We start from the raw sequence: 13,168 nt of genomic DNA, 5'->3' as shown, positions 1-13,168 counted from the left end.
AAAGAATTCTAAGTATTTTAGTGAAAGTGAATTTGTAAAAGAGTGTCTTGTAAAAGAGTGTATGTCCTGATAAAGTTCAAACTTTCAAAATATTTTCTTGTCGCGAAATACTGCTGTAGAGAGGGTTGATGATATTGCTACTAATTTAAGTGAGCAGTTGTTGGCAAAAGTTGAAAGTTTCACGTCATATTTCCTTGCAGTCGATGAAAGTACAGATGTTTGTTGTGTGGAACAATTAGCTGTATTCATTCGGGCATGTGATAATGAGTTAAATATAACTGAGGAATTACTGGACATAGTTTCTCCTAAAAATACAACAACCGGCGCGGACATTTTTCATGAAGTAATTAGTCTCTTGGAAAAATACAATCTTCCATTATCAAAACTTGTGTGTATAGCAACAGACGGGTCTCCTTCCATGACAGGAAAACAGAACGGATTTGTTGCTATGTTACTGACCAAACAGAAAGAAGAATCCTCAAGTAGTAAGTTTCATCATTTTCACTGCATTATTCATCAAGAAGTTTTGTGTTCAAAGGTTATAAAAATGGATCACGTTTTGAAATTTGTGAAAAAAGTTGTAAACTTTATTCGTTCTCGGGGGTTGAATCAACGTCAGTTTTCATCTTTACTTCGTGACATCGGAAATGAATTTGAGAGTCTACCATACTATGCAGAGGTTCGTTGGCTTTCATGTTACAGTGTTTTAAAGGGGTTTTGGCTTCTTCGGGAAGAAATTAAAATGTTCTTGGAAATGAAAGGCGAATCACACCTGACAAACTTTGTGATGATATTTGGGTACAGGATTTGGCCTTTATGGTGGACATAACAGGGCATTTAAATGATATAATTTGAAGTTACAAGGGAAAAATCAGGTTGTAGTTTCCTTGTATGACAATATTAAGGCCTTTAAATTAAGACTCAGACTTTGGGAAGGACAGATGAGCAATGGCAACTTAACTCATTTTCCTACCTGCCAGGATTTCAAGAAGTCTCACAGTGATTATGATTTCACCCGTTATAAAGGCATTAATCAATGACTTTGAGAATAGGTTTGAAGATTTCGAATCGTGTGAGAGTGATTTCTCTTTGTTTAGTGCTCTATTCTCCTTCGACGTTCAGAAGGCAGATAGTAGCATCCAAATGGAACTGATTGAAATTCAGTGCAATTCTGTATTGAAAGACAAATATAATGAAATAGGAATCCCTAAGTTCTTTTCTTGCTTGCCAATTCAATACCCTGCAATGCATCAGTTTGTTGCGAGAATACTAGCCATGTTTGCTTCCACCTATCTCTATGAACAATTATTTTCCCTTATAAACACAAACAAAACTCCTCATAGATCAAGACTTACAGCAGAGCATTTGTCTTCCTTCCTGAAAATAGCATCTTCACAGAATCATGTAGCTGACATTGAAACTCTCGTTTCCCAGAAAAGATGCCAATTCTCAAGGAAAAATCAGTAATGTATGTATAATTCTGTAATTGTTCATTTGGCTATTTAGCAATATGTTCTTGTTTCATGACTGTGTGTAATTTTTTCATCTCTATTCGAATATTTTTTTTTAAAATTATCTGATTAATAAAAAATTACATGACACGTACGATTTAACTGTTGGCAGACAGCATAATTACTACATTTGTCAAAATGTATATCAGTTCGACAAAAAAAAAAAATACTGGTAAGATGTTTTACTACTTACAATTCTTTTTATCGATATTAAATTTCGTAACATCGAAATATAATGTATCACTTTCCACTGATGTGCGGCCCGTCGTTGATTTAGCTCGGGTTGAATTGGCCCCATGCATAACTTGAGTTTGACATACCTGTCGTACAGCATACATACCCTTATGACTCTGTGTGGAGGTCTCATGTTCACTCTGTTCTTACGCAAGTTCACGGTGTAACTGAACTGCCACAAGCCGGTAATATGTTGGATATACCAACACCAACAACTGACTTTCGCCTTATCTGCATTCGCATTCAAGTCACGGTATGAGGGTCAATTGAATACAGACCTCTACAAAAAACGACAGAACTTTCTTGGTTACCTTTATACGTTTACCACATGTGGAAAGTCATTACGGCAAAGGTGCTCTTCTGTCCTTCTATCTCACCTAATCCGATGTCGCCTAACGATTTAGCAGCCACTTACATGTGCAAGGTAAGAACATCTGCCATTTTAGGCGAGGTAAGAATTCCCACCTTGCCTAATCATCTCGCCTAAAATGGCAGTAAGATGCAAGGAGGGAATTTCTACACTAAAGAGGAAATTCCTGTACTAGCATTTTAACCAGCAATACTAAGAAATTGTGAATTTCTACGCACAATTTAGAAAAGAAATACTATATGTTTCAATCTTTCGTACATAAGAAAATCAACAACTTAGTATCATTATGTTTCAATCAATACTGGCAATTAAATTGACTGGCACGAATCAGCTACATTATAAATATATATTAAGCACTACACAACAAGAAAGCACATTAATGCTCACATCAAAATGATTTATCCTATATGGAACAGCATATACATACACACAGAGAGAGAGAGAGAGAGAGAGAGAGAGAGAAAGAGAGAAGCTATCCTATGTGAACGTTACGCGATACAGCGTGAATAAATCGATACTTACGCTCACTAGTCTTTAAGTTTTTGATCCTTGTATCTACTATTATCCAGATGTTTTGCTTTACAAGGGTATTCTACAGCTCCAACATTCTTATAGCTACTTCATTCGAAGCTTGCTCTTCTTGTAAGACTTGGAAACATGAAAATTTATTCGGGTGGTCCTGGAAATTTCCTGTTCCATTTAGTATGTCATCCTTCCACAGGATTGTTTGTCCTTCCACTGGCAGTGTTAAAATGACTCCACATTTTGCTGGAATAAAAAAAAGATGATATAATATTGAATAGAGATCGTAAATAAAATAACCAGAAAGGACACAACCCTTAAGGGAGCAAGTTAGTCTCTGTGCTAATATTATAAGTAGTAAATATACTATACTAGCTACGTACTACAACCTATAAGACATTTGATATAGCCAGAAGAAACCTACTTCAAATCACAGTATATGATTAATTAATTAATTAACTAACTAACTCAATGGCCTATGGAACCCGGAGGTTCAATGGCGCGTTCACAAAAGCTCTCCACTGACTTCTATCCTTAGCTAATTGGATCCAGTTCCTACTTTGTATTCGTATCTCTGCGAGATCCATCTTAATATTGTCCTCCCATCTGCGCCTAGGTCTTCCTAATGGTCGTTTTCCGATTTTGGTCTTCCAGTCAAGACTTTGAAAGCGTTTCTACTTTCTTCCATTCTAGCTACATGAACTGCCCACCTAAGCCTCCTAGACTTGACGACTCTAACAATGTTGGGTAAACCGTATAAATTATGTAATTCCTCGTTATGAAGTTTCCGCCATTCCCCATTCCCGTTTCTTTTGGGTCCGAATATTCGTCTCAGGATCTTGTGCTCAAATACTTTTAGTCTATTTTCTTCCCTCAGAGTAAGCGACCATATTTCGCAACCATAGAGAACAACAGGCATGATTATCGTTTTGTATATTTTAAACTTCAGATTGCTCGATAGAATTCGCGACGACAAGAGATTTTGAACCGAGTAGTAACACGAATTCCCTGCTTTTAGTCGACATTTAATTTCTTCGTGAATATGATTTTCCTCTGTTAATACTGATCCTAGATATTTGAAACTATCCACTTTATCAAAAGTATTATTTAACATTTTAACGCATCCATAAGTTGTCGTATTACGGTCCTGACGCACTTCCATGTATTTAGTTTTCTCTGCATTTACTTCTAAACCCATGTCCCTGTAAGCGTTTAATAAGATCTCTGCATTTCTTTCTATTGTTGTTCTATCATTCCCTATTAAATTTACATCATCAGCATATGCCATAACCTGGTGAATAGCGTTCAACTGTAGGCCCTAGTTGCTATCTTTGATTTTCCTTATATCGTATTCTAGAACGAAGTTAAATAATAATGGCGACAACGCATCTCCTTGTTTCAGGCCATTTTCGACGTGAAAGCTCGTGGACAGAAATTTTCCTACCCGGACTTTACTTTGGGATTCATTTAAACATATCTTAATTAATCTAATTAGCTTTCTCGGTATTCCAAGTTCTGTAAGAACGTTGTATAATGTTTCTCTCCTAACCGAGTCGTACGCCTTTCTAAAATCAATAAATAGTTGATGTACCGGGATATTGTATTCCCACTTTTTTCGAGTATTTGGCGAATGGTAAATATTTGGTCGATAGTTGATCGATTTTCTCTAAGTCCGCACTGATAATCTCCAATAATTTCATCTGCGTATGGAGTCAATCTTGCTAATAGAATATTTGATAGGATTTTATAAGATGTTGACAGAAGAGAAATGCCTCGATAATTATTACAGTCAGTTTTGTCGCCTTTCTTGTAAATTGGAACAATGATTGATTCTTTCCACTCTTGTGGCAATTCTTCCTTGTTCCATATAAGGAGAATGAGTTTGTGTATCTTGTTCCACAATTTTTCGCCTCCAGCTAAAATTAACTCAGTCGGAATTTCATCTGCACCCGGAGATTTGTGTTTCTTTAATTTCTTTATAGCGGTTTCTACTTCTATTCGGTTGGGTTCTGGAATATACGGTTCTGCGGTGTGTATCTCCTTTTCTCCACGCATACTACTTTTTGGTTGCTTGTTAAGCAAATTGTCAAAGAAATATTTCCATCTATTTAAGATGCTATCCGTATCAGTGAGAACTGTACCGTCAGATTTCTTTAATATATAAGCACTAGGTTGATAGCCATTCTTAAATTCGCTGATCCCCTTATACATGTCCTGGATGTTTTTATTTTTACTATTATCTTCAAGTTCCTTAATTTTAGCTTTCAAAAAATCGCGTTTCTTTGTTCTAAAACTTTTGGAAGTTTCCCGCCTGATATCTGCGAAATTTTGTGTAGTTATTTCATTCGGATTTTGTAGCCAGTGTAATTTTGCCTGTTTTCTCTTCTCTGTTAGTTTAGTGCATTCCTGGTCGAGCCATGGTTGTTCCTACGTATTTCTGCGTGTCCCAATGCTTCTTTTGCTGAAATTTTTATGCTATCTCTAATTTCAATCCAGGTATCCTCAACACTAGTGCACTCCGAATCTTCTAAAGCCGAGATTCTATTCGAAACTTCAACCTGGTATTCCTCTCTTACCTGACTCTCTTCTAATTTCTTTAAATTAAATCTTTTCGTTTTCGGACATTGAATATTACCTTTATTAAACGATAATCTCTCTCGTATTATCGCTGCCACCAGGTAGTGATCAGTGTCACAATCAGCCCCTCTAAACGACCGAACGTCAATTATGCTAGATTGCCCTCTTCTATCTACTAAAACGTGATCAATTTGGTTGTGTGTTTTTCCGTCTGGTAATGTCCAAGTGTATTTATGAACGTCTCGATGTGAGAATTTTGTACTCTTCACGATTAGGTTTTTGGATGTTGCAAAGTTCACGAATCTAACACCGTTGTCATTACTTTCCCTATGCAGACTTTCGTTCCCTATAATCGGTTTGAAAATATCCTCTCGTCCTACCTTCGCATTGAAATCCCCTAATAGAATCTTCATATGGTATCGCGGGAGTTGGTCAAATATCCGTTCCACTTCTTCGTAAAAACTGTCTTTTATATCGTCCCTTAAGAGTAATAAAAGAAAGTCTGTCAGTAACAAATTCAACCCGTTTAATTGCTGGTAATTTTCGTTTGTGAACGAGAAACCCTGTTCCTAACTGGTGATTTTTATTTCCTTCCCCGTAAAAGAACGTAAAATTTCCGGAATTCACAAATCCATTTCCTTCCCACCTAACTTCCTGAACTCCTACTAGGTCCATCCTGCATTTCTTTAACTCACTCGTTACGGATTTTAACGTGCCTCCCCTATAAAGACTTCTAATATTCCATGTTCCAAATCTCATGTCCATTTTCTTTTGCTGAGGTCGTGCCAAGTTATCAGTCCTTGTCCGAGGCTTTTGTGAATATTTCTGAACAAGTGCTTTTTTTTTATTTTTACAGGATGAGGTTGTTAGCCTTATCCAAACCCCCAAGCTGGAGGACCACTTCTAGTCGGCTGTCCGCGACTGCTTATTCAGTATATTCACAGCTAACCTCTATATCTAGAGGCCTTCTCCTCGATCCGCAACCTGAGGACGCGCCATGGCGTGGTGACAGGAACCCACGTTACACGGATATGATTAATTACAGTTTCATATTAATAAAGGATTTTTAGCTGCACAATACTAGTTTATACTACTAAATGCTCTGTCTACGATCTCACGATTGCTAGAATTTTTCTTGTCATACACAAACTTCGAATATTAAGATATGGAGCTATCAAATAATACTCTTATAATTTAAGAAGCTCTTTATTGTAACCCTATATGAACATTTTGAATCGAAAGTAGGTTGCCCTAACGAATCTGACGTGCATTTCATAATTAGATCAAATGAAAAACAAGCCTTGAATACTTACAGTGGAAATAATGCTCCACATTTATCCAATCAAGTGTGTACCAGTTAGTTATGAAAGGTCTCTTTGTTAGGAACATCGGGTATATTTTCCTGAGTGTATGGGAACACATCACTAACACTATCTACTGCTGCATGAGAAATCGCTGCTGCACGCCGAACCCATTTCCTAACCTTTTCATTTTCTTTAGTCACAAATAGTCCCAGATCTTTTAAAAGTGACATATATCAGATGGACATTTCAGACCAACCAACAATATTTTGATAATGTATTTTAGTAACACTGTCTTTGCTTGTTTGACTCGTTTGGTTTTGTTTCTTTAACACTTTTCTGCACCGACGTGATATCTGAGTAGATACATAGATCAAAGGAAAAAAAAACTTAACAAAATCTACTTTCTTATCATGTTATTTCAGTTCAAATGAATAGGAGCTCATGTAGTGCGGATTCAACGTTAAACTATTGATGGACTGTATCACACAAACGCTGGTTCGTTCTTTAATAATTCGGTTTAATAATATTGTTAATATTTCATACAATTCCCGAGTTAAACTAAAATGCACATTGAACACAACGATGAGGCAGCTATAGGCTACGCGCTCACTCACACACACTGCTGCTATGCACAGTTTCAACAAGCAACTATACCTTGCTTCTTCTTCTTCTACAGGTAACCAGTTACATTGAACAAACACCTTTAAACAAAACTAAACAATTTAAATAAACAAGTTAGGACTGAACATAGCCCCCACCCTTGAACGATCTAGTTCAAGTTACACACAAGAAATGAATTAGTACAATATTTAAAAGAACTGTAAAAATTGAAACAATATGTAAATGGAAAAGTTCTGTCACTGTAAGTGGACCTGTATGCTTCTTTCCTTGCGACACACGACAATTATTACTAAAGCGCTTACAATATGCAACAGTTCGCTCAAGTTTCACCAACGATGAACAATTGTCAATAATGGAGGTATCAACATGAACATGCATACAAACTATATGTTTTCTTTCCTCTTGATTGACTAACTTTGAATCCACTGTATCTTCATTACACTCTGGGAGAATGGGGTTTTTGAGCCACTCTGGACCTGAGAACCATAAGTGATGTGCAAGTAGGGCAGAAGGTAATAAACCTCGAGAACCACAGTCTGCTGGATTATTCTTTGAATCCACTTTGAGCCACTTCACTGATGGCAAAAGAGTTTGAATCTTTGCTACACGATTCGCGACAAACACTTTCCATCTGCTTGAATCCGAATTCAGCCACGATAACACAACAGTAGAGTCAGAATAGGCAATTACATCATGCACTTCCAAACGTAATGAATTTAATATGAGATTCATCATTTTAGCTAATAGCAAGGCACCACAGAGCTCTAATCGGGGCAAAGACACTTGTTTGATTGGAGCAACCTTCGTTTTTCCCATAACAATGCTCACACTCACTTGGCCGTCTTGAGATACAGACCTCATATACACCACTCCACAATAGGCCTTTTCGGAAGAATCACAGAATCCTATTAACTCTCTTCTCGTAGCTTGAGTGATACTGATACACCTGTTGATTTTGATGTTTTTCAATAAAGAAAGCTCTGAGTAGTAATTCCTCCATTTTCTCAAAATCCATTCAGGAACTGGACTGTCCCATTCTAAATTTAGTTTCCAAATTTCTTGCAATAATATTTTCGCAATAATAGTAGTTGGAGAAATCAAACCTAATGGATCGAACACTTTTGCACTTTCTGATAAAATATTACGCTTAGTTACAACTGACTTAACTGACACAAGATTGACATTATACGAAAATACATCATTTGATGGATACCACAGAATTCCTAACGTTTTCACTGAATTACTACTATCAAAGTCTAAACTACTCGTCGCTTGTTTCAAATGAGAGGGTACGGAGTCCAAAACGTTGGGACTGTTGGACGCCCATTTTCTCAGTTCAAAACCTCCTTTCTGCAATAATGCACTGAGTTGTTCTTGTAACTGATTTGCTTCACTAACTGAGTTGGCACCACTGATCAAGTCATCAACAAAAAAGTCTTGCATCACTACAGCCGATGCAATAGGAAATGATTCTTCTTCATATTTCGCTAATTGCTGCAAACTTTTCACCGCTAAATACGGTGCTGAAGCTGTACCATAAGTTACCGTCACAAGCCTGTAATCTTTGATCGGAAGATTAGGTTTCTCACGCCACACAATTCGCTGGAAGTCTCTATGTTCTGGTTGGATTCTCACCTGTCTATACATTTTCTCAATATCAGCAGTTAATGCCACATTATGTTGTCTAAAACGCACAAGTAATGGAATTAAGTCACACTGCAACCTAGGTCCGACAAGTAACTTATCATTCAATGACACATTAGATGAAGTTTTACAACTACCATCAAAAACTACTCTCAGTTTTGTTGTAGAACTGGAATCTTTCAACACTGCGTGATGAGGTAAATAACACACTTCATTGGTTGGTTTCAGTATTTCACTCTCTGGAATAATCTCCATATGCCCAAGTACCTCATATTCATGCATAAAATCTACATATAATTGACGCATTTTAGGCCTCTTCTTCAAACGACTTTCTACTTGCTTAAGGCGTTTAATTGCCACTTCACGTGACTCACCAAGTCTTGCACTGTTGTCGCGAAACGGTAACTGCACATGAAACCTACCTGTCTCATCTCTTTGATGGGTCTTCTCGAAATAAATTTCACACTGCTTTTCTTCTGACGACATTATTTTTTGTGTAGGAATATCTTCCAATTCCCAAAACTGTTGCAAAATTCTTTCACTGTTGCACTGGATATGATATGTTGACGCTGTGAATTCTTTACGTCGCACTTCGTAGTCGCCAATAGAACCAAACAACACCCATCCTAATTTGGTATTCATTGCTACGGGAGAACCATTAACACCACTACACACACCCGCCAATAGCAATTGAGGGTAAATATCTGCACCCAATAACAGATCGATTCTGTCAGGAACATTAAAATTCGGATCTGCTAATGTTAACTTGTTAACATGTGACCACTGCTTGCTTTTATGAATATACCGTTTTGGTAGCATACCTGTTACCTTTGGCAACACTAACGCTTCTATAGAAAATTCTGATTTAACATCATAACTTGATGTAAACACAATATTAACAACACCTTTTGCCCGAGCAACATTACTGGAACTCAATCCCGAAATATGTACATACACCGGCTGTTTTTGTAAACCGAGTCGTCGTATGCAGTTTTCTGACACGAAGCTTTTTTCACTGGCTGAATCTAACAAGGCTCTCACAGGTTGTAAATTACCATATGAATCCTTCACCATCACTACTGCAGTTTGTAATAACACTGCATGTTGCACATTAATTTCACTTGAAAAATGAGTCCCCACTGAAACACCTGAGTTCTGTTTATTTGGAAAATGAAGTAAAGTATGATGACGTTTGCCACACTCACGACACGATGCTGATTTGCAGCTGGACAGTTTATGATTCGATTGCAAACAATTAAAGCATAATGCTTTGTTTTTCACTAAAGAATGACGTTCGTCAACTGACAGCGAAAGAAAGTCATCACATTTATGCAAAGGATGATTTTTGCTTTTGCACTGGCAACACGAAAATTGAGCTGAAGCATGATGCGCTATTGTTGATTTTTTATTACTCTTGTTTGGCTCACTGGGTGGGGTTGATCTTGCATTTGAAGTACTACTTGCTAATGCGCGACACCTATGATCTATGAATTTCACCAACTGGTCAAATGTTGGTAGTTCACTGTCTGACAATGAAAGTTCCCACTGCCTTTTTGTTTCACTGTCTAGCTTCTCTGTTATATGAAATATAAGCAAAGGATCCCATTCGTTTACTTTTATGTCCAACACTGATAACGATCGCACACACTCAACACTTGTATCCAACAACCGACGCAACGCGCCAGCTGATTCTTGCTGCACTTGACCTTGACTTACAAACCGCCGCAAGATAGACGTGACTAATTCTCGTTTATTTTGATACCTTAAATTTAACAGGTCCCAAGCTTCTTTATAGTTATCGTCAGTTATTTGTATAGATTGAATAAGTGTTGCTGCTTCACCTTGCAGACTAGTTTTTAAGTACTGGAGTTTTTGTGCACCCGTCAATTTCTCATTATTATGCACTGCTGCGATAAACAAATCACGAAACGAAAGCCAATCATTTAAGTTCCCGCTAAAGCATGGCAACTGCAATTTTGGAAGTCGAATTTCTGTTGTGTTCTTTTGATTATTCTCATCACTAGAAGAAGCGTGAGATATTTTACCCTGCACTTCCACTAATTTCACGTTAAGCTTTGTAAGTCTATCTTCAATAGCAGCAAGCTCTTCTTCTTGCACCAAATAAATTTCTTCTTCGGCACACAAGTTACTGGCTAGAAACAAAAGCTCATTTGTTTCACGTGACAGTTCACTCACTTTGTTTTTGTAGACTTGAACTACACTAATATCTTCCTGTTCTGTGATATTGTTTATGCAGTTTTCAGCACGAGTGACCTTTCCTTTTAAAACACGCTTTCGGGAATTGTAAGCTTCCATTGTCACCCACACAGTTTTGTCTTTCTTGTTAACACACAAGCCTTAGCACGTAGGTCACATAAAACACATAAACACGTATTAGCATCTAGGTCGGAGGACCAATCTTTATGATGGACTGTATCACACAAACGCTGGTTCGTTCTTTAATAATTCGGTTTAATAATATTGTTAATATTTCATACAATTCCCGAGTTAAACTAAAATGCACATTGAACACAACGATGAGGCAGCTATAGGCTACGCGCTCACTCACACACACTGCTGCTATGCACAGTTTCAACAAGCAACTATACCTTGCTTCTTCTTCTTCTACAGGTAACCAGTTACATTGAACAAACACCTTTAAACAAAACTAAACAATTTAAATAAACAAGTTAGGACTGAACAACTATAGACCCACGTTTCATATAGCTTCGCTGCTGAACTGGACGCTAAACTCAAATCCAATCTAGTTCTTATGAATATTAAAATCTTGTAGGTATCATACTACTCTAAAAGATGTGCAAAAAATAAAAAGGAGAAAGAAAAGAGAAAAGGGAATGGAATTTGGTACGGTATCAAAATGCTTTGCAGGTTTATAATCTTTCCTCTAATCACTCATCCATGGGGACTCCGTTGAAAAACCTTAATACTTTATACCATAAATTGAGCTTTCCTAGCCGTAGCGGGTCACTTTGAGCTTCAAGAGAATAGTTCTACTGTTTGTTTCTATATTTATGTACGAAATCTTGACGACAGAAAATGAAATGAAATGAAATCTTTGAGTTTTACGTCCCACGGTTATGCCGGTTAGGCTAAAGGAGACGGTGATTATGAGTAATTAATGAAATGGTGGAATGAAGAAAGTGGGAGGAAACGGGAGAACCCCGAGAAAACCCACGAGCACGGTGTTTGTCCACCACAAAGTCCACATGGCGCGAGCTGGGGTCGAACCAGGGATCTTGACGACAGATGCTAATAGAAAAATATATGTTTGGTAGAAAATCTAGACACTCTATTTAAACTAATAGTTGAACATTTTATTCCCTTACTGTCTTCCTTCCGTCCCTTACTCATCTCCTTTAATAAAAATTCTGAATTGTCCTTCACTATTAGAAAAATCCCTCAGAAACACGATTGCCATGATTCACTCAACCGCGTTTAATTTTGTGTTTTGCTTACAATTTTATCATTTTAAAATATTTTTCGGAATATTTTAATTCAAGGAATGCTTCCTATCATCTCCACTTACTTATCACAAAACTATAACAAAACACGAAAGGACAAACGTGATAAATGCAAAAAATAGTTGAGCACAATATACGCGAAAGATATATATATATATATATATATATATATATATATCTTTCGCGTATATTGTGCTCAACTATTTTTTGCATTTATCACGTTTGTCCTTTCGTGTTTTGTTATAGTTATTACAGTCGCATATTAGTCGCATATTAGTCGCATATTAGTCGCATTGTTTTGTTACAGTCGCATATTACCGTTTCCAAATATATATATATATATATATATATATATATATATATATATATATATATATATATATATATATATATTTGGAAACGGTAATATGCGACTGTGAAATAAAGAAAAAGGTTAAATATGACATTTATCTAAAAACAATAATTTTAAGAAAAATAAAGCAACTTCATTTTAGTTCTGCTAAGTGAAATCATACTTTCGTTGATGATAGGCTATATAACTTATGTTTCTAAACCTTATTTAATGAAAAAGTAATAACCGATGGACATAATCACTTATACTTTATGAGAGCTATTGATTCATTAGGTCTAGCTGAGACTTGTAACTGAAACATTTTTTTTTTTTAAAAAAGCACAAAAGTAGGAAATATGTAGTAGTAAGAAGGGCGCAATAACACACAGCTTTCATACGCTCTTTCTCTTTCTCTCTGTCTCTCTCTTTTTCTCTTTTACACTTCATGTGGCGAGATTTCATAGAGCTTACATAGAAATCAAATCGACATGTGGGTTTTTCCTACAAAGAAAAAAAAACATCGCAGATCGATATTATCCGAGTCGGTTCTGTATGTGTCCGACAACGTAACA

General features: G+C 36.6%; 1 protein-coding gene across 1 annotated transcript; it reads right to left on the bottom strand.

Moving 5' to 3' along the window:
* Positions 1-2,707: 2,707 nt before the first annotated feature.
* On the bottom strand, positions 2,708-11,099 carry LOC145677172 (uncharacterized). Its single transcript, XM_081747814.1, has 2 exons — positions 7,442-11,099; positions 2,708-2,883 (listed from the first exon to the last, which is right to left on the bottom strand). Exons 1-2 carry the CDS (start codon positions 11,097-11,099, stop codon positions 2,708-2,710), a joined length of 3,834 nt encoding a protein of 1,277 aa, XP_081603940.1.
* Positions 11,100-13,168: the final 2,069 nt, after the last annotated feature.

Source organism: Thermobia domestica, chromosome 1 (genome assembly GCF_964235325.1).
Source record: "Thermobia domestica chromosome 1, izTheDome1.hap1.1, whole genome shotgun sequence".
Lineage (NCBI taxonomy): Eukaryota > Metazoa > Arthropoda > Insecta > Zygentoma > Lepismatidae > Thermobia > Thermobia domestica.
Note: the sequence above shows the minus strand (reverse complement) of the source record. Positions and strands in the feature narration are given on the sequence as shown.

Coding starts and splice junctions, on each gene's coding strand:
- LOC145677172 (XM_081747814.1), bottom strand. CDS start 11,099: ATGGAAGCTTACAATTCCCGAAAGCGTGTTTTAAAAGGAAAGGTCACT. Junction 2,884..7,441: donor TGAGCGAACTGTTGCATATT/GTAAGCGCTTTA, acceptor TTTTTATTCCAG/CAAAATGTGGAGTCATTTTA.